This window comes from Myodes glareolus, chromosome 17 (assembly GCF_982192425.1).
Source record: "Myodes glareolus chromosome 17, mMyoGla1.1, whole genome shotgun sequence".
Classification (NCBI taxonomy): domain Eukaryota; kingdom Metazoa; phylum Chordata; class Mammalia; order Rodentia; family Cricetidae; genus Myodes; species Myodes glareolus.
The window spans coordinates 50116664-50140089 of NC_142042.1; the positions used below are offsets into that span (position 1 = coordinate 50116664).

Genomic DNA, 23426 nt, shown 5'->3' on the forward strand with positions numbered 1-23426 from the left:
TCTCCAACCCCCCCCCCCCCCCCGCACTTCCAATTTACTCATATCTTTGTCTATTTGACCTTCTCTCTCTTAGGGTCCTCCTCGTTTTCTGGCTTCTCTGTGGGTTATGAACTGTAGATTGGGTACCCTTTACTTTATGTCTAATATCCACTTATGAGCGAGTGAGTACACACCATGCTTGCCTTTCTGGGTCTGGGTTACTTCACTTGGCATGTTCCCCCCCCCCCCCCTTGTACAGCCACTTTGGAAATCAGTATGGCACTTTCTTAGAAATTTGGGAATCAATCTACCTCAAGACTCAGCAATACCACTCTTGGGCATATGCCCAAAGGATGCACACTCATACCACAAGGGCATCTGCTCAACTCTGTTCATAGAAGCATTATTTGTAATATCCAGAACCTGGAAACAATGCTTTGATTCCTTTGAGAAAGGCTGTCTTTTGGCTCAGAAATCCTGATTCTGCCTCCCTAGCACTAGGATTAAAAGCATGTGTCACTCTGCAAGGCACTCTTCATTTGGCTTCTGGGGATCAAACTCAATATCCCTGTCACCCCTGGTAATCTTTCTATAAAGGATTCAAGCCATCCTTCAAGTATCATAGAAGGTATCTGAAAAAATACACACTTGATGAATTTATTAGATAGCAAACTCTTAATAGTAGGTAGAAAAATAATACATAGACCAAAATAGACAAGAAAATAAAATTGATACTGAAAAGTATGTTTATCATGACTTTTGCTGCACTCATTTTCAACACTGTTAGAACGTTAAAACCATGTTAGGGTGTTGTATAGCAGTTTTCTCAATATAAACCTCCATTTTTAAGGTAAAAAAAGACTTTAGGACAGGAATGTTTTAAAGGGAAGTGAAACATTTCTTATTGCAGGGAAGCTCATTAAGTTTGGGACATGAACTCAAAATAACTTCAGGAAGACCTTGAAAATGACCACTCAATAGGTCCTTCTCCAGCATGAGTAAGTTGTAAGAACAGTCGAAAGATGCTCTGAGAAAAGTCAGCTTTCCAGAAGATTCTTAGACAAGATAAGATACCCGAAAGAAGCAAAAGTCAGCCCAGATGCCTAGAATAGGCTCAGACTACCTGAGCTATCTGGAAAGGGTATTCTTGAACCTGTTGGATGGCCTGAAAGTGGTGTTGTATACTGAAGGTTTTGTTTTCATGAGCAGTTGTCCGAAATGAGGTGGGATTGGGTGATACAGTTTTGAGTCATTTCTGTTTCTCTAAATAACCTGCCATATACATTCTTGTTAATAACCCCAATAAAATTTATTGATGTACCAAGTTGGACTTTAGTGGTATTCATACTTTGGTCTGCAATCAATCAGTTTCCTATCTGGTGGGAGAAGATATTTGAACTTGAATGAGGTCACCAAGAAAATTAGCAGGTAGAAACAGAGAAGCAAATAAAGAAACTGAGGCCTGGGACACATAAAATATTAATTAGGAAGAGAAGGAATCAGCAAGGAAATAGACTCAGTCATGACTCACTGAGACATAAGTGTGGTCTTCTAGAAGGGAAATATGTATCAAATATCAAAGAAAAAGGGTCAGAACTCAGTTACCTTTGTACCTAATAAAAATATATGGAAACAGAAGAATTTTATGGGGTTTAAAAACTAGATAACAGGCACAGTCCTAAATTTGATACATCAACAGCTTTAAGTAATAATCTAAGTCAAAGAAGTGAGTTTGGCATGTATACTAGAATCTACTGAAAATTGTCAGGTATGCTGGTAGACTCTGTAATCATAGGATTTGGGTGCCAGAGGGAAAAGTATCTCAAGTCTGAGACCAGCTGCATAACACAGTGAGACCCTGTCTCAAAAATAAACATAAAGCTTGACATTAACAATGTGATATATAATCTAAACAAGGATCTTATTCTGGTAAATATATATATATTTAGCAAAAGAGCAAAAAGGTTTAAGGTTAGTGGTGAACCCTCAATGGGACTGAAATTTTAGCATTTTTACTAGCTGCATTCTCTACAACTTATGTGCTCACTGTTTCTTTAAACATTAATCAAAAGAAAGTAAGGTTATGAAATTAAATTTTGGTTTTAAAGACTGACAATTGACCCCAAAATGGAGAAACGTGTTACTGGTGGCCTTGACAAGACCTACTTAGATAAGTAGGGAGAACAAAACTCAACTAGAATAGTCTGGTAGGTCCTTAAAATGCTAGAGAGTTACTGTGGTGGCCCAGAGTTTATACAACTAAGTATACTCAAAATGATTTTATGTAGACATTATACCATTTTATGTATAAGATTTACACATGGATTTTGATATCCTTGGGGTATTCAAGAACAAATCTTCCAGACACTCAGATTCCATATAATGGAATATTGCCAGTCAATAAAAAGCAAACTACTGATATATGCTAGAATATGAATAAACCTTGCATATATCTGGCCAAGTAAAAAACAATCACAAAAAATATATCCTATGATTCTACTACGTTCATCAAATGGTCACAAACAGAACTTTCTATTGAAGCAGAATGTTGCATAGTTGAAGATAAAGAAGGGGTGACAGTTGATGGCTATAAAATTTATATTGGTGGGTGCGGTGCTCTGATATTGATACTTTCACTCACCTTACTTAATAGGGTAAATTTTATGGCATGCAAGTTATACTTCAATAAAACTATCACTACAAAAAGCAGCAAAGTCAAACTGATGCATTGTCTTACTCCTATTTAATACTTGTTTATGGTTTCTTCTTGTCTTTACAGTGTATGATTCCTACTTCTAGAGATTTGATTTTTAACTACCTAATTTTTTAAAATTCTCCATCCATTCACTATACTATCAAACTTTCCCAAATCAAAGATTAAGCAGAAAAAAAAGGATGTTTCTATAGAAAAATTGTTGCTTGAGAATCTTACATGTGACTAAGGTTCAGATCTGCCTTTCAGATATATGCAACACATGTATGTACACATAAAAGAAAAGGTGCTATTAGAGTAACATACAGTTTAAAAGTAGTTTTATGTGTATGTATTTACATGAGTCTATGCCATATGTATGTAGGTGCTGGCAGTCAGATGGCAGTACTGGGTACACTGGAGTTCTAGTTACAGGTGTTTTTGAACCACATGACATGGTGGCTGGGAACTGAATTTGGTTCCCATGGAAAATAGCAAGTGCTCTTAGCTGCTGAATCATCTCTCCAGCTTCATTTGACATAATTTGCAAGCCAAAAATAAAATATATCATGAAATAGCCTAGATTTCAAACTTCTTTGGAATACATAATATTGTAGACAGGTTAAAAAAAATATGCCCTTCATGTTGAAGACTATTTGAACAAACTCTTCATTGAATAAAAATATCAAAGGCGGTGAATAGGTTGTATCATTTTTATAGGTAAGAAGATCAAGACAGTATACATAAAAACTCAATGATAAAGTTAAATTTACAGCTGACTTCCTATCTTGGATTGCAGATTTTAGTATACAATATTTATTGTTAGAGTAAGACCTAAGGAATTTAGTTAAAGATATAACAGAAAACTTGTACAAAATATTCAAAGCTGGGGAATGCCATTTCACAGAAAAATACCAAAAATATTCATTCTTCTAAAACATGTAAGTCGAAATACTTCATGTAAATTATTGACAGGTCATATGACCCAACCTTTACTGTGCCCCTCAAGTTTTCTATAAAGACACTTTATGAGTGCCTTTTTATAAGTGACAGCAATCCCTTATAGCTTGCAGTTGCCTTTTCTGTTTTCATGAAAAACTGTCCAGATCAATTTAGAAACTCCAGAAAGGAATTCATCATTTTCAAATTATATGCCATTCTAAATTGTACGGCAAAAAATTTCATTCTCCTATGTAAGACAATTATCCTCTTAAATGTATCCACACTGTACATACTACTCGCTTATTATTCATTTAAATAAACATATCAGAATAAACGTAATGATGCCATAGCAGCTGTATGCACAATTTGGTATCATCTCCATTTCCAGGCATCCACTGGGGGTCTTGACTCTATCCACATCAGGTAAGAGGGGATTACTGTAGTAATACGAGTCTTTAAATCCTAGACAGTTTACTGATTTTGGTGCATCTTCTTACGCATTTCTTCAAGAGCTGCTTCTTTCTCTCTCAGATTCTGCTTAAGTCTTCTAATTTTTTCATCTCTAATGGTTTCTTCTAATTCTGGTGGTGTTACTAGAAAAATATCTTCGGTATAGCTTCTATTAAAATAACTACTTTGTTCAAAAGATGTACTTGAACTTAATGTGCCTTTTTCTTGCTTCTCATAGGAGCAGTTTTCTACCTCAGTTCTCTTGTCTTCCCTGGCTGTGCTTGTGACAACGTTATGTTGTGGTATGTCTGGTGTTGGAAAAGTACTAAGGAGTTGAGAACTGGCCTCATCAGTTCCATTCACGACCATGTCACTAGCCCTCTTTATTTTTCTCCTTTTTGAGTAATCCATCTTCTTAATGGTTTTTGCTTTTCTTTTCTTAGGAAAGCTGTGCTGCAATATTAATAAGACAATAATAATAATAATGTTATTGCTATGCCACATGCTTTCAAATCTAAGCACACAAATAACAGCAATTGAATTTGATTCGACAAATTTTACTGGGGATAACTCTAGTAAAAACTGAATCCTACTATGTGATACTAAAATGAAAAGTCACATTGATCTAGAAAACAAGCTAGTTTATTTACACTTTCTTGCTTAAATTGAGTATTAGAAGCCATGCTGGCCTATCACTGAAATGAAACAGTACCTAAGAAGTACCTGAGATAAACAATTGATTTAAATTTTCATTTCATTTGCAAAGTAGACACAAATTTCCTTAAGAAGGTTTATCTGAAAAGGTTGGAGTTCAGAATACTAGACTATAATGCTTGTAAGCATAATTAGAGTACATTATTGACTACATATGTTGCTCAAAATGTAGTAAATATTAATACTTCAATGAACATCAACATGCTCACATTTTTCTTTGTACTTATTTTCTTTAGGTAATTCTTTAACATAGGAAAACTGGTTGAAATGCTTTTGACTAATTTTATTTTAAATTACAAAAAGAAAAAGCAAGGTAACTAAAAATACTCAGAACTCAAATTAACTAGGGATATATTTTTTATCTGTGTGTTAAGATTTCTTTTGTCATTGTACTATAAGAGAGATATGCAAATTTGGTAAAAATCATCAATCTAATGCACATTAAAAACCAAATAAAAGATAAATATAACCACATCTTTGTCATACTTATAAAAATGTCATACACTTAAAAAAACTATTACCTGTTTTATTTCTTCTTCCTTCATCACAATATCTGCATCTCTGTAAGAATTATTCTTCACCATATTATTAAAGGAATCAAAACCTTTTCTAGAGTCCAGATGGTCAGGAATTCGAGTAAGACAAACTCTCAAATCTTTAGTAAGACCAAAGAGCTTTATAAATTCAGCATCACTCTTCAGACATGACGCTTCTGTGTTGCTTCCTTGGGAATATTTCTTGCTATTTCTTTCTTGAGTATCCTTTTTTAACATCGATGCCATCTCATATTGGGTCTGGAATCAAGAGAAAAAAAACCCAATATTGCTAATTGCTCAGGTTACTCTGTCAGACAAGCAACTAAGCAATTATCTACTTGTTCACAAAAGAACAATTCATGCTTTAAAGAGTTCACATTTACCATGCATTCAAAAACTGAATTTAAATGAATACAAACTTAAAATATCTACACAATTACTCATTTTATTATACAGAAAAATAACAAAGGGTTTATTCTCAAGTAAATGAGAGACTAGATATGAAAATAACTTTAAAATACTCTAGGTAGGGTAAGGTACCCTGTAATCCCAGAACTCAGGAGGCGGAGGCAGAGGCAGGACGATGGTGAATTCAAGACCAACCTGAGTTACATATCGAGACACTAAAAAAACAAGTAAATCAAAACAAAAAATGATTTACAGAACAGTATGTAAAGAATGAAGTCTTCTGTAAGTTTAATGTCATCAAGCAATCTCATTTTTATTAGAATTTACATTCCTGTAAATTAAATTTAAATTAAAATTCAGTGATTTCTGTAATGAAGGGGACAGAAAACAGAAGGTACTAGGAAAACAAGTAAGGAAAAAGTGTATTAAGAAAAGAATGGTAGTTGATAGATATGCAATTAGAGGAATCATAGAGGTCTACAAAGAAATACACATTTTAAAACAAACAAACAAAACCCCTCCCTCCAAAAGTTTCAAGGCCAAACACTCAAAGACATTCATAAAAATTATATTTGAAGGAAAGGTTCTGATGACTTCAGCAATTTCTTAGTACTTAAAAAAAATTGATTTTTCTTCCCACAACCATAACCAACAACAAAGCAAAAAACAAAAAAATTAAAGCCCCACTCTAAAGTTTCTAGTCTTTAAACCCCGTCTCTCTTATATAAAGCTTATCTTTTCATATATTAAACATATGCTATTCAGTGGATATGCATTATACACATGTATGCACATTCACACAACCTTACTAATCTTTGAAGACATATCACTCACTTTCTAGCTCTTTTGAACTTTGTTCTGTCACTTTATTTTACAGACTTACCAAGCTAACTAATGGAAGAGAAAGATCTGTTTAGACTCTACCAATGGTATTGCTCAAATATTTATTCAGATGAACACTTTAAGCAAGCAGGTGTGATAAGGTATGTGTGTAGTAGACAGGTACCAGACACATTTGACAATTAAGAAATTTTTTTCCTCAGAGATATATAAAAAGAGCATCCTGACATGGGAAAATTACCTGTGATTCTTGGTCTCTGAAAAAACACTGTTGTGAAGTAACAGTTGCTGCATCAACAGAGGAACATATTTTCTCTACGCTCTGGATGAGATTTTCTTTTCTGGGGGAATTCTGTCCTGTCCTAAATCCATCTGGAAAAACGGGGTTTGTAAACACAGTTTGACTCTGTTTAAGGCAGTTACAGGATTGGTTCATAGTATGTGAGTCTGTCATAGAAGATGATGGTCTCTCCACTTCTTCATTCTTCTCTGCTCTTAGACTGGCCATGGAAGCAAGCTGCGAATTTGGAAGTGATTCTGTCTCCAATTGAAAAGATTCACTGTGAATCAAAGAACTATTTACCTCTTTGGGTATTTCTGTGCCTGGACTTGAACTTACTACCTGTGAACAATCTTTTCTTAGTAGAATATCAGAAGAAACAGAATTCTGTTGGTCATTTTGTGATGGCAGATGCTTTTCAGTCGTCAGATAGACTTTCCCATTAAGCATTACCAAAGCATTATCTTTAACAGGCATACATATGAATCGTGTCCTTCGAGAACGGATGGTAGTCAACAGATGTGTAGTTTTAATATTATCTCCCATTATTTTTCTATATATATAAGTTTTTAAAATCTTTGATGTCTTATTATTTGATGACTTAACAGGAACAAGGGTTTGAATACCAGGCTGTAGATTCTCTTGAAAATTCCATTCCACTTGAGTGGCTTGAGAGTGCTGACCACCTTTTAACTGTGTCTGTGTAGCAACATTCAGTGCAATTTTCGAGGTATTTAATGGTACTTGATTGGGGTAAATATTCTGCAAATTCTTGGTAACTCTATTTTGCAGTGAATTTACAGGAGATACATAAAAAACTCTTGGTTTTTGAGAGGCCTCAACTGTTCCTGAGGTACTTGTAGTTGTAGTTCCACCTGTCTTTTGATGAACTGAAGGAGACAAGGTTGTTGCAGGTATAGTTTTCACTTCAGCATAGGCTGGAATCTGTAAATGATGCCCAGAAGGCGAAATCGAAGAATTCGTATTCACCGGAATCTGTAAATCATGCCCAGAAGGCGAAATTGAAGAATTCGTGTTCACTGGAAGACTTGGGGTATTGACTACATAGTAAGATAAGTAATTTTGTGTTGAGGGAGAAATAGCAAATGTTTGCATGGTGAGTCCATCAATTTTCACACCATGACTCTCAACGTTAGAAACTGGTGGCGTAAGTGGCGAAAGACTTCCAGTCCCCACAGAAGTAACTCTACCTGATGTATCTACTGCTCTTGTAAGAAAATACTTTGTAGCATTGGCTTGCTGAAAAATGGGTAACTGAACTGGTGCACTCGTAGAGGAGCTGGAAATCTGACTTTGAAAAGTAACTTGAACTGGTTTTCCTGTATTCCCTTTCAAAGCATCAGATACCACTGGAGATTGAACTACCGGGGTAAGATTTCCAGAAGATTTAGAAACTGGAAGTAACTGCAGGAGATTTTTTCCATCTGTGCCAATCGTCTCAACTACTTGGTACATGCTGCCTGAAACACTTAAAAGAATATTTTGAGTAAATAAACACAACATACTACAAGTTATATACATTTTATTTAAAAACAAGTATTTGCAATGACTTTAGATACTAAAATTTAATAACAGTATGTAACTTTAAGTTTGCAATGTAAAAAGATCATGGAATAGATTTTGAAGATAAAGATATAATCAACTTTAATTCAGATCTCACAAGTAGATTATAAAATATTAACATTTATTCCAAAACAAAAAGGTTTCTAAAATTGTACTCAAACACAATGCTATTAGAAAAGACTCTCCACACTATCATTTGCTTCTCCGTTAATTTCTTCCTACTGTCTTCCTTTACTTTTACTGAGCAGGACTTTTACTCCAACTCTTAATTGTGCTACGTCTATAATTCTCCCTTGACAACTTTTTCCTCCTGTCTGAGATCTCTCATGTGATGAGGTCTAAATATTTGCTATCAGAACCCATAAGCAATGTATTTGCTGAATCCCCCACTATAAGTACATAAACACAGACAGGTAATCATCATGAAATAAGGTAAGTGATATATTTGAAGAGATTAAGAAAAATGCTTGCATCTGAACCTTTTCTTAAAATATCCTCATTTCAAGACTTTCAACCATCTTTGAGAACTCATCATAGCTAAAGAACAGAAGTCTTTTTTACTCTGTACTCTTTTTCACATACTTTCCTAAGTACTAATGAATTATTATCAATAAAAACTTTGTAGCTTCTTTGGGATACAAGATATATATTCAAACTCTCCCTTGACTTTTACTCAGAATCTTGTGGGCTCCTGAAATTCAAATGGCTAGAATGTCTTCCCTTCCATACTCTAAGATGGCATCTCAAAAATATGGAAGAGAGAGTTCATTATTATTATTTCTGATGCAATGGAAGCCAAAAGGATTTGAACACCTTGATACTAAAGTTTCTGGGAGTCAAGCTGGAGGACGACTAAACATGTATATTGGAAATAATGACATAAGAGTCATTAGTAGATTTAATAAGAGTAGTTTAGTGGTAGAAAAATTGTTAAGTGTGGAGCGTAAACACACACAACTCCTTAGAACTTTAATTCTTGAAGAGGGAAATCCTGGGAAGCAAGCTAGGAGAAAGTGAGCAAGAAGGGATTTTTCTTTTTCTTTTTTTCTAAAAGTGAGATGAAGCAGAAAATATTTAAATCAGTACCTTGATCTTTCTTTGCTTTTCTATAGTGATTTTAAAGAATAAAACTTCCTTTGGTTGAAGTCACAGAGGATCATAAAAAGATTATGAGCTGGATACAAGTCCAATGACAGGAGATGGTATGTAGTGCTAATAGACTACAAATAAGGAGCAATATTTTAGAAGGTCTTGAAGGTCTCTGTGATTGTTTCTACTAAAACATCATTCTCAAGATTATCAAGTACGTCTTCACACTTAAGTATGACTTTTTTTCACCTCATTCTCTACATGCTCTGTTGCAAATGACAGTTTCCTTCCCCACTAGTTTTCGAGACAGGGTTTCTCTGAGTAGCCCTGGCAGTCCTGAACCTCACTCTGTAGAGCACAGAACTCACAGAGATTCACCTACCCTTGTTTCCTGAGCTCACAGGAACTCACAGAGATCCACCTACTCTTGTTTCCTGAGTGCTGGCATTAAAGGTGTGGTGCCACTTACTGCCTGGTGCAAATGACACCCTTACTATATCTTCCTCATTTTATGGCTTTTATTGTGTATAATGTATTCTCTTGACTTTCTTAATGCTTCCTTACTAACTTTCCTTTATTTTAGTATTCATCCTCAAGTATTCCCCCAAATATAGTTCTTGTCCAACTCATTTTAATCCCATTTTTCTCCTTCAAGATATTTTCCCCTTAAAGATTGAACTCATTTTCATGGTTTTAACAACTTCCCTCAATTACCTCCTTTGCAGCAATAATGACCAATTGTTACATCTTTTTACTCCTATTCGCACTATTAATCTTCACTTCATAATTGTCTTTTACCAAACATTTTAATTGAAATACAATCACTTAAAATCCAACAAGGTAAAATTAATCTCTATGAAAACTAGTACTACATTCTACTTTTCAACCATGTAACAGCATTGACTGTTGGCTAACATAGATTGATTACCCCATTAGCTTTGACCTATCATCCTCATAGCACAATGAATACATGCTTATAAAAGGAAAACAGCAAAGAAATATATTCTAAGTGAGTGACATATCCAAACTATATAAAGTTTTCACTTTTCTATTAAGTCTTTCCCATTTTGTTTTCTTTACCACTGGAACATCCAGTATCTAAATTCGCTCCCACCACCTTGTATATTGCATTCTTCATCTCATCCCTGTATTTTGCAATGGTGTTTAGCTTTTCTGATTGTAACTGCTACTGACTAGCAAGTATCTATGATTAATGCTGGTCTCATAATGTTGCTTCATATCAGTTTTAAATGAATACCTACCATTGTCAATCCAGTTTGCCAAAAAAAAAACAAACTATAATCAACAGCTATACCATTGTTACCAGAACTTCTTTACATGAGATCTCTGCTCCTATCAGAGAAACTCCCTTATGCCAAGTGCATTATTGAACTAAATATTCTTTGGTCTATCAACAACAACTTAAAATGAAGTTTTCACTCTACCTCTTCCATAAAATATCTGACAGTCATACCAACTCCATTTTTGTCAACTTTAGAATATTAAGCATTATTGATTTTATTCCAGTTAATATTGCGTATAATGCCCTTACTACTACCTACTTTTTAAAAGAAAATCAAATATTGTTTTTCTTAGTAACTTGAAGTTCCTTAAGATGAGAAACTCAATAACTCTGCAATTATTTTTTCAAATACCAGGAATCGTGAACCCTCAAAAATATCACAAAAAAAACTCCAATGTAATTCTTCCCAATGGCCAATCCAAGAAAACTATTCCAATACTTTGTCTAGCCCCCTTTGATATATTTCAGCTATTTTGATATATATATTTTATATATTTCAGCTATTAGAAAAATCTGCCTAACAAAGTAGAAGCTTTAACAGAAATAAACTATATTTTACAATTATTTGTATTAAGAGCAAGGATATTTAAAATGATATGTAACTGAGTAAATTAGACTTTTAATACCTCACATTATATCACAGGTTAAAAGGTTTCCCTATTATTGATTTACAAAGAAATACACTTTATACAGCAAACTTTATATATCTGTCTATCTATATTTACAACTGCCACTTCCCTGCCAAAAAGACAGAGAAAAAAAATGCAGCTATTTCCAAATCTACATCTATCACATAATCTACCACAGACTGTAAATTCTTTAAGGATAGCTTTTTCTACTTCTAGCTCCTCTGTATCTAAAGATCAAATTAACATGTTAGCCAAAGTGATACCTACAAGCTATTAAAAATGATTTGACTAAATGACAGATTAAATGAGTTCTTAAAACTAAACTGAAATGCATACTTCTAAAGAGAAAAGTGAGAATGAAATTCATACACACGCTTAACAAATATACACATTTTTCAGCTTTAGTAGGAATCTTCAATTAATAGTTTAATCAAAATCACACTATGACTCCACCTTCTTAAAAAGATTCCATTTTCTTAGAGATCACATTCTGTGGCCTAATGACATCACTAAAACTAGAATCAAGATTCTTCATCCCATGCTCTAGTTTGAACACTTAGAATTACTAGAACAAAAGCTAACATTAAACCACCTGGTATTTGAGGTGAGAAACTACACACACACACAAACAACAACAAAACAAAACAAACAAAACAAAACCTAAATTCTAAAATTCTAAGACTTAAAAGAGAAATACATTAGAAAGGTTATAGGCTTCTAATTCTGGCTCTTTCCCTTACTGGCTAACTGATTTTAGAAAACCTACTTACTACGGTAGCACACATCTGTAGACCTGTAGTTCCAGCTAACTTAAGAACGCTGAAGTAGGCCTGGGAAGATGACATTGAGACTTGGTGTTCAAGATGGTCAATACAGTGATAGCCCATCTCAAAATTAAGAGTCCTGCTAAAGGTGCTAACAAAATTATATAATTTCGCAGTTTCGTTTTACTATTCTAATATGGATATTCATCATTCATGTATTAGAAATGGAATGATGAATACCATGGAGATTAATGAGTATTTTATAGTTTTGAAAATAATGATTTTTCAGCTGTCAGATCATTTTCCTTCTTATTTATTTGTAAAACTATATAAGAACATAATACTACCATATAATAATAAATACTATGCAATATTTATGTAATAATATGGTCATAACTCTAACCTTAAAAGTCAAGGAAGATAAACATATATTGTCATTAACATTTTATAGCTAAAAAATACAAGTGCTTAAAATATTTTTAATATCTCATACAGAATTAATTACATGTTTTCTGTAAGCAGTCTCATTCATATTTTGTATGATTTGAGAGTAATAAAAAAATCTCATCATGCAACAATTCAATTGCTTACCAAGTAGATCTGTGACAGAGTGCAGTTAGCTTACATGGTGTTTATTTCTCTTCGCGGTCTATTCAAAAGTTGTAAAGATAAACCTTCACAACAAAAGACCTCAACCAGCATTTTCTTTCCAGGAGTATCAAACCACATTCCGAGAGAAGTAACTTTAACAGGGTATGTGTATGTTTGTCTTATCTAATTCCAAATATTAGAAAAATGGCAGAGTATCTTGCAAAAAACAGCAATCTACTGATCAGGTCTGTCGATTTTCCGTCCCACTTTTTAAAGATCTAATCCATTTTCTCTACCACCTAATCCAGGCCCTCACTATTTCTCAAAAGCTACCTGAAATATAACCCTTACTCCAAACCAGTACTGTCATTAGTTAGCCAAACTACACACCTCACTGCATCAATCCTAGTCTTAAAATTTTCTGACCAATCAATGTCTAAAAGATGAAGTCATTACCAGACTGAAACAACCCTTAGGAGCTATTATCCCACATCTGTTATACAGTGAGTAATTATGGTCTCAGTGCAAGCCTGAATAAATTAAATGGATACTATTCCACAAATACCCAGACTTTGCTCTGTACTTGTAAGACTGAATTTCCTATTTTTATGACTGACTACATCAGATAAATTAAATAAACATCCTTTATGACAATACTGAATTTTCATTAAAAGAATAGTAACTCAAGGAAAGTTCATCTATAGAAGAGAAAATCCTAACGATTTTACAAAGAACAGAACAGTGCCCCCCCTCTAATTATGTATGTCTTCCAATAGCACAAAGGAAGTGACATTAATCAAATTATTTACATAATTACATTTCAACATCAGGCATGTTGTTACAAAAACGAAGTATAACCAAATATGTAACTAGTAAGGAAAGTGTCATACACCTCAGGAAATCATCTGGTGGTAAAGGTCCCTAATATGTTATGATAGTATCAGACAATTTAAAGAAATAAAAGCATGTAAGTATCACAAAGCACCAACACATAAACCAATGAATTAATAAATGCGAAATGACTTATGAAAATAATCAAATCACAATTGAGTTTAACATATTTTTCAAGTTCAAAATTTGCCAAGATTTATTATTGTTATCATTATTATTATTATTAGAAATTGTTTAAAAGGGAACCCCAGTGCACAATAAAAAACTTACGATTCACTTAATCTTACTTCTGGAACTGAAAACGAATGCAACCGTAAAACACCTGCTCTACGTACTATGGTACAGCAGATATAAATATGCTGGAACAAAACTATAGGAAAAATTAGTTATTAAAAAGTAGTTCTACCTTTGCGTGTTTCAGATACAATCTGTTTCCAAATTTCCGCAAAACACAAACGTCCTTTGTACCAAAGTGCTATCTCTAGTGATCCGCGATATAAGGGTTCTTATAACAACAGCTCACTATTTACTATTAAAGACTTCTGTTTTTGTACCAGCCCAACAGCAACTTCATACAGATTCAGCTACTGGGAAGGTGGAGGCAAGATGATCTCTTGTTTTTTCAACTCAGCGGTTTAGAAATCCAGTTTTTAAAAAGTCACCACTTTTCATCGCGATTAGGGTTTGAATCTACTTGTAACTAAAAGAAACCTACCTTGGGCTGAAAACGGGACACAAAAGTTATATTCTAATCATAGTAGCAAATATTAAGATAATCCTTTATATCTTTCTTACACTAATTCTTGTTTCTTCCTTTACTAAAATATTCTTAGGTGCTATTATTTTGATCAGAAAGTGGCGCATCAGTTTTATAACTACTAACAAACAAGCTGCAAGGAACGCAGGACAATCTGTTTTTCTTCAGTCGCAAGTCTCCTTTCATGAGTTTTGCTCTTAAATTTCACGCTGTTCATTTACCTTCTACAGACCGTGCTTCCCATTAACCACGGAATTCATAAATTAAAACATTTTCCCTAAACTAAATGAACAGTTGTTTGTTCTTGCAATTATTTCACCTGGATTAACACAAACTTAAAAGTTACTGATGGATCTGCTTTTTAACCAAGAAGACTGTGGCAGCCCGTAATCCTAACACTAAGGAAGCCCAGGCTGGACTGAGGACAGCCTCCGTTACATAGTCTCTACCTAGCCTGAGCCACACTGATAGTGTAATCAGCCAACTGTCCCTAGTGGAGACAACCAATGAGATGTTCTCCCTCCCTTTACACCCGTTTCCAGCGCGCTGCCTGGAAAAGCTGACTTAACGTTTAAAGTTTTCACTTTTCTCCGTCTTAGTTGAACATTTCAAACACTATAGTCCCTTCTTCCTGAACACATTTTTCCCCCCTAAATACATTAGCAATGTGACTATTTCACTCTTAAGGTCCAGCGCCCCGGGACTGCACTTGCTAATCCCCGATAAGCGTTTCGTTGCCTAGGCTTGAGATTCTTGCAGAAGCGTTCTGAAAACCTGGAGCGACGCCATGTTGCTTTTCTTCCGTGGGCATCTACTCCGTCCGCCTATGAAATTCAAGCCGCTGCGTCCTGCGCGCCTGTGTCCGCGGGAGGCTAAATGCGTCACGATCGGCGGGCGTTTTACGTTTCCGCGAGAGCACTGTGCGCCCGGGGCTCTCGAGCGCCAGGGTGAGGGCAGTGCGCTCGCTCGCTCGCTGGTCCGCTCGGACGGCAGGCCCCGCAGCTACCCACGCTGCCTGGCAGAGCATCGGCCCACGCGGCCGCTTAAGATACTCGGGGCAGCGGGAAGAGCTGGGAACTGGTACTTACCAATGCGAACTCGAGCCTGAATTTTCCTCGGCGACTTTCAGAAAGGCGCTCTGGAGAATATTAGACATTTTAGACGGGACGAGTGGGAGGGGATGGGGCAGTGAGCAGTGTGGGGGACGCGGTCCCCAACCAGGCGCGAGCCAGAGGGAGCGTGGGGAAGCCGCAGCCACTGAGGGGTGTGCCGCTGGCGGAAAGGTATGTGTGACGGCGGCGCCCGAGAGGGAGCTTCCCTGGCTCCCGAGGGAAGTGGCTGTGGAAGCCGGAAGACGCGACCGCACCCTCCCAGATTCAGGCAGGTTCAGGCGAGTCTCGGAGCCACGTGACGAGCCCCGGCCAGTCGCGGAGGACGCGGGGGGGCGTGACATCACTGGCACCGCCCCCAGTCCTGCCGGAGCCGGGTAGACAGCCGAGGCCGGGCGCAGGGACCACGCCCACCACTGCCACTGGCCACGACGAGCAACTCTCTTGGCCCCGGCGGACTGCGACGTCACAGACGGTTGCCAAGGCGAATGGATCGCGGTGGCCCCGCCCCTGTGACGTGATCCAATCGTCAGCAAAGGTTGATGTCTCTTCTTCCGGATCAAATGAGGAATCAAAAGAGAAAGTTCCCTCGCCGCCTACGCGAAATAAAACGTTTCCGGGGTCAGTCGTAAACTGCATGCGCTTGTGCGTGAGCCTTTGCATGCCAGAGGCGTCAGGTTGTCTTGGCTGCTTGCTTCAGTAGACGTGGGCGGGCCTTTGGTAGTTACCACAAATTGTTGAGAACCTTTGTATTCCTGTGGCTAGAATTTATTCTTTTTTTTTTTAGTTTCTTTTGTTTTTCTTTCTGTTTCTTGAAGTTTTGCCTCTAAATTAATCGATTAGCCATTTCCTCCAGGCCCACACTCATGCCTCATTTAAAGCTGTACCTTATTGTCATAGATTCTTCAAGTCTCTGTATGTTTAATTCCCGGCGATACACTTTGAACAGCTTGTTTAAATTTACAGAGAACAGTTCTCAGACATCTTTAGAATCATACAGTTTAGCGACTATTGTGCAATTACTTGGGATTACACTCATTAATGGGCAGAAGAAATTCTTGTTCAATTAGGTGTGGAATGTGGTAAAAGTGGTTTCGAAGATACAGTTTTATTTGGTATACACAATCTTGTACGCTCAACTGTTCAAACCGAGGATGTTGACAAGGTAGACAACTTCAAGGTTCACATGGTTATTTTAAAATGGAATTACTTCCCAAGCTTAGTGACACAAGAGAATGTGGAGTTTAAGGTCACCCTTGGCTACCCAGCAAGTAGAAGGCCAGGATGTACTACAAGAAAACATGTCTCACAAAGAAAGAAAGAAAGGAAGGAAGGAAGGAAAGAAGGAAAGAAAGAAAGAGGGAGGGAGGGAAGGAAGGAGGGAGGGAGAGAGAAAGAAAGAAAGGAAGGAAGAAGGGAGGGAGGGAGGGAGGAAAGGGGAAGGGGAGGAGGGGGGAGGAAGGAAGGAGAGCGGGTTTACTCATTTCCCTAATTGCTAAATGTAGTAGATATTTAAGAACTTCATGCCTTGATATGTTAACAGAAAGTGATATTTTCTGACTTCTGAATAACACATTTATTTTTCAATCAAATACCTCCAATACTAAAGACTAAAGGGAAGGTGGGCAGTCCTTAATGTTCTTTTGCTTTTGACCATCTTTTATTTATAAAATCAAACTTTGAAAAACTTGTCCTTCTCCAGGCATTGTGGCACATGCTTTTTTTTTTTTTCCCAGCACTCAGAGAAAAGGCAGGTAGGTCTCTGAATCTGAGGTCAGCATGGTCTCCATAATGAGTTCCAGATTAGCCAGGTCTACACAGTGAGACCCTATTATTTTTTTTAAGGGGGTGGGGAGTTGTGTTTGCTTGTTTGCTTGCTATCTTACCAACTGCCATTCATTGATTATATTCTCTAGTCTGGCTTTTCATAGTCATCACTACTACACCTACAAGACTAATTGTCATAGGTTGGGCTATCCGGACTTCGGAAGGAGGAAATTTCTGTGAAAGGAAAGGGAGAAATTTGTCAGAGAGAGAGGGAGAAAAGGAGGGAGTGAGGGCTACCAAAAAATGCCAAAAAAAAAAAAGGTCTTAACAGCCTGAGAGATGGCTCAGAGGTTAAGAGCACAGTGCCTGCTCTTCCAGAGGTCCCTAGTCCAATTCCCGGCCACCGCAAGTAGTTCAGTACCGTCTGTCATCGCCCTCTGCTGGCCTGCAGAACGACACACAAGCTTCCACTATCCATAGTAGATCCCTATAGATTAGATTAGTAGGGAAAATAAGGTCTTATCTCAGACTATCTGAAAAAGTCTTGAAAGTTTTTTCCATGGAGAAAGTAGGCATGAGGCTTTATTCCCCATGATAATCAGTTACTGCACCTGAATTGTGACCAAAAGAAAAATGGGGTTTCATCCCTATGTGCAAGAAGGAATTCTTTAGGCAAGGGGCTTATTGCTGAGGCATGTCTACTGGCGACAGTACAAGCAGCTGGAATAAAAAAGACCACGATCACATCTGAGGAAAATTCTGGGAGCTGGATCACAGCATCCCATGCTCATTAAACAACTCATGCAACTGTTTATTGCAATTAATGCTGTATATTTCACACTTAATATCTTTAGTCAGCAACACTATTAATTATTCTTTCACTCTACACCTTGGCAATGTACTTGAATGTGTTTTTTCCTACCTTTTGATCTCCTCAGTGTGCTATGAATGTCCATTCCTGCATTTATTAAATAAGTGAATTCTCATTCACTCTTCCTCTTATTTTCTCAAACTGTTTCTCTACAGCTGATTATATTCCTGCCCATCATTTTAATTACTAACTCTAACCTATTATTACACTACAAAATGTGTACATAATAACATGTTCCAGACATTGTTAAGTGCTTTATAAATAAACACTCATTTTCTTCTAAAAGCTAGTAAAAATATTATACAGAAATGGAGAAACTAACCATAGAGCAGGCAAATAACTCTCTGGAAGCAACAAAGCTGATGATTAGTGGGGCTAAGTTCTAAATTCAGTTGCTTGCCAGAAGATTCTATGTTTCTTGCTCCTAACTCACCAGTATCTCTATCTTCAGTTTTTAATTCTCAAAAGATTTGTGTATACCTGTATTTTCATAAGCATTGTTGAGAGCTATTAAGTGTTATAACATCACCTTAAATATGTTCAAAATCAAACATTTTTACTACATTTTTTATTTTAGTTTTATAAAATAGCAGAAGTCATTGAAAGACAGTGAAATCAAACAGAATAATAGATCATATTCTAAAATAGGACACATCCTTCAAGAAACACACCTCCAAGAAATACACCTTAACAGCAAAGATAGACATCATCTCAAGGTAAAAAAGATGGGAAAAGAGATCCCAAGGAAATTGACACAAAAAGAAATGGTGTAGCCATTTTAATACCTGACAAAATAGACTTTATACCAAAGCTAACTAGAAGAGATGGGGAAAGATGCTACATAGTTATCCAAGGAAGAATCCACCAAGATAATATTGCAATTGTAAACACTTATGCAGCAAACACAAGGGCACGCAAGTTCATCCCATAAATACCACTGTAGCTAAAATCATATATTTTTCCTCATACAGTGATAGTGTGTGACTTAAATACCCCACTCAGCAATAGAAAGGTTATCCAAACAAAAGCTAAACAAAGAAACATTGAAGCTAAATTACATAATTAATCAGATGGACCTAACAGATATTTACAGAATATTTCACATAAACATAAAAGATCACACCTCAGCAGCTCACGTAACTTTCTACAATGCTGAACCACATACCTGTATGCAATACAATCCTCAATAGAAATAGAAATTTAAAATAACAACTTGCATACTATCTGATTGCAACAAATTAATGCTGGATATTAACAACAAGAAAAAAACAGAAAGCTTATAAACTCATGAAAACAGAAAAATTAATCACTGCATTAAAAACAAGGAACCCCAACAGACTTGTGCTGATCAGGTTCAGGCCACATCAGTCAGAAGAACAGGTGAGTGACTTACCTGCAGCAGAACTGCCCCACTCCCGAGATTCTGTTCCTCCAGCTGTGCCTTTCCAGCTCATCACCTGATCTGTTGCTGGGTTCTGCCCCCAACCCTAGCGGCTTCCACTCACAAGAACAGGTGCCGGCAGAAGAACATCCCTTCATCCCAACTCCTGCAAACTTCAGTTGCTCAGGTGCAGAACACATCAATCAAAAGAACTGATGCAGGTCACACCAATCAGAACAACAGAGAGCCCTTGCTGCACCAAATGCCAAGCTAACTGCCAGATGGCCAGCTCCCAACTTGGACAAAGACTCCCTACTAGATCAGAGATCATACCAGCTGCCAGAAACCCAGGCCACAAAGACTAGAAAACCAAAGAGTAAACAGAAACCAAGGAACAAAACACCCATTCAGCAAAGACAAATTTGAAATGAGGAATTAGAGCTAAACATCGCAAACCCAGATCCTTAAATTTCAGTACAGGGATGCAATCAACAAGAGACAAGGCAATATGGCACCACCAGAGCTCAGTTATCCTATGACAGTGAGACCTGAATATTCCAACATAGCTGAAGCACAGGAAATGACATTAAAATCAACTTTATGAAGATGAATGAGGTCCTTAAAGAAGAACTGAAACACTCCCTTAAAGAAATCAAGGAAAAGACAACCAAAAACTAGGAGAAAATCAATAAACCCCTTAAAGAATACCAAGAAAGCTAAGAGAGGGGAAAAAACAAGCAAAGGAATTGGTTCAAGACCTGAAAATAAAAATAGAATAAATAAAATACAAACTGAGGGAATTCAGGAAATGGAAAATCTGGGCAAATCTGGGTAAGTGGACAAAAACTACAGATACAAGCATCACCAACAGAATACAAAAAATGGAAGAGAGAATCTTAAGCATTGAAGATATGATATGATTGACGAAATAGATTCATAGAAGGAATAGATTAATTGGTCAAAGAAAATGTTAAATCTAAAAGACTCCTAACACGAAACATCCAGTAAAACCAGAACACCACAAAAAGACCAAACCTAAGAACAATAACAATAGGAATAAAAGAAGGAGAGAAATCCCAGCTCAAAAACTAGAAAATATATTGAACAAAATCATAGAAGGAAATTTCCCTAACCTACAGAAGGACATCTCCATAAAAGTACAGGAAGCTTAGAGAACACCAAATAGATTGGATAAGAAAAGAAATTTCCTGAGTCAGATAATAATCAAAATACTAAACATACAGAACAAAGAATATTAAAAGCTGCCAGTTCTAATAGGCAGACCTATCAGAATTAAACTCAATTTCACCATGGAGATTCTAAAAGTCAGAAGAGCTTGGACAGATGTCTTGCTGTCTTCAAGAGGGCAGAGATGCCAACCCAGACTACTATACCCACCAAAATTATCAATAATCATAGAGGAAGAAAACAAGATAGTTCATGACAAAGTCAAATTTAAACAATATATATCCACAAATCCAGCTCTACAGAAGGTACCAGAAGGAAAACTCCAACCTGAGGAAGTAAGCTACACCCATAAAACAACAAGCAATAGATAATCTCACACCAGCAAAACCCAAACAAGGAAATACACACACACACACACACACACACACACACACACACACACACACACACACAATCACCATCGTCAAAAAATGATGGAAATTAACAATCACCAGTCATTATTATTTATCAGTATCAATGGACTCAATTCAGCATTAAAAAAACAGAGACTAACAGAATGCATATAAAAACAGGATCCATCCTTCTGCCAAATACAAAAAACACCTCAACGTCAAAGACAAACATTACATCAGAGTAAAGAGCTGGGAAAAGATATTCCAATCAAATGGATCTAACAAGGAAGCTGGAATAGGTATCCTAAAATGCAACAGAATAGATTTCCATGCAAAATTAATCAAAAGTGATAAGAAAAACATTTCATACTCATTAAAGGAAAACTCCACTAGGATGAAATTTCAATTCTGAACATCTATGCCCCAAATGTACCCACACCTGTAAAAGAAACATTAATAAAGATTACCACACATTGAACCTCACACATTAATAGTGGTACACTTCAAAACCCACTCTCAGCAATGGCAAGTTGTCTGCTTAGTAAAGGAAATAATGGAACTAAGAAACATGACTTTGATGGGCATAATAGATTTCTATAGAACATTTCACCCAAACAAACAAACAAACAAAAGAATATACTTTCTTCTTGGGACCTCAAGGAACATCTCCAAAACTGACCATATACTTTGTTAGAAAGAAACTTTCAGCAGACACAAGAAAACTAAAACAACCTCTTGTGTCCTATCAGACCACCAGGGTTTAAAGTTGGATTTCAACAACAACAGAAACAACAAGAAGCTTACAACTCACAAAATGAACAACTCTCTACTGAATTTTCCTGAGTCAAGTAATAAAGAAAGAAATTAAAGACTTCCTAGAATTCAGTGAAAACAAATGTAGAACGTGCCCAAAGTTATGGGACACAATGAAAACAGTGACAATAAGAAAGGCCATAGCACTAGTATTTTCATGGAATATGAAGTGATCTCATACTAGCGATCTAACGGTACACGCGATAGCTGTAGAACAGAAGAGAAGGAAACACCCAAGAGGTGTAGGTGGCAGGAAATAATCAAACTCAGGCCTGAAATAAAAAAAAATAGAAAAAAACAATATAAAGAATCAATGAAATAAGAAGTTGGTTCTTTGAGAAAATCAACACGAGAGACAAACCTTTATCCAAACTAAAAGGCAAATAGGATATCCAAATTAACAAAATCAAAAACGACAACGAGGAACCTAACAACAGACATTGAGAAAATCTCATGAATCATTAGGCCATACTTCAAAAACCTGTACTCCACAAAATTGGAAATTTAAAAAAAATTCACAATTTCCTGGATAGACACCATGTACCAAAGTTAAATCAAGATCAAATAAATAATTTAAATAGGCCTATGAGCCCCAAGGAAGTACAAGCAGTCATTAAAAGTCTTCCAACCAAAAATAAATAAGCAAATAAATAAAGAAAAACAAAATAAAATAAAACAATCCTGGGCCAGATGGTTTTAGTGCAGAATTCTACCAGACTTTTAAAGAAGAGGTAATACAATGTTCCTCAAACGATTATACAAAAAAGAAACAGAAAGAACATTGCCAAATTTATTTTATGAGGACACAGTTAACCTAAACCACACAACAATGAAAGAGAATTACAGAATAATTTCCCTCATGAACATTGATGCAAAAAAATTCAATAAAAATACTAGCAAACCAAATGCAAGAAAACATCAAAAAGATCATCCACCATGAGCAAGTAGGAGTCATTCTAGAGATGTAGGAATTGTTCAACATATGAAAATTTGTTAATGTAATCCACCACATAAACAAACTGAAAGAAAACAACCACATGTTAATCTCATTTGATGTTGAAAAAACAAAAATTCTTTGATAAAACCCAGTACCCATTTGTGATTTTTACCACACAAAGGAGCTTATATTGGTGGAAGAAGTATGGTATAGTGAGATGAGAAAAGAGTGCCTTATCAAAGTCTGTCTTTTATAGAGAGGTTGAGACATGAGACCCTTTCGTAGAAAAGGGAACTGTATAAAAGCCTATCTTGCAGACATGAAAGAATTGTTTGGGTTTGAATATTGTTACCCCAAGATCATTTTATCCAAGTCTATTTAACTTTGTAACTACAAATAGCTGCAAGATGACATAAGATCTATCTACCCCATATTTTACATTGCATTTTCCATTGAATCATACTAGATAATTGATTCTATATGCTTTGTGTCCAGGGAACTTACTCTCAGCAGTTGGTA

The 23426-nt window shown here is 36.2% G+C and overlaps 1 protein-coding gene across 6 annotated transcripts in view; it reads right to left on the bottom strand.

The window, feature by feature from the left end:
- Window positions 1-3370: 3370 nt before the first annotated feature.
- Lrif1 (ligand dependent nuclear receptor interacting factor 1) overlaps window positions 3371-23426 on the bottom strand; it is a 71456-nt gene continuing 51400 nt past the window's right edge. Inside the window, exons 1-5 of one of the 6 annotated variants that reach the window (XM_048443425.3) lie at window positions 15538-15677; window positions 9512-9645; window positions 6803-8330; window positions 5299-5571; window positions 3371-4516 (exon numbers count right to left, since the gene is read on the bottom strand). In XM_048443425.3, the coding sequence (XP_048299382.3) occupies window positions 4085-4516; window positions 5299-5571; window positions 6803-8317 (2220 nt within the window). In that variant the 5' untranslated portion in view covers window positions 8318-8330; window positions 9512-9645; window positions 15538-15677 and the 3' untranslated portion in view covers window positions 3371-4084. Of the gene's footprint in view, window positions 4517-5298; window positions 5572-6802; window positions 8331-9511; window positions 9646-15537; window positions 15867-23426 lie in introns of those variants that run through there. The other 5 variants (XM_048443422.3, XM_048443426.3, XM_048443423.3 and 2 more) reach the window with 5 other exon arrangements.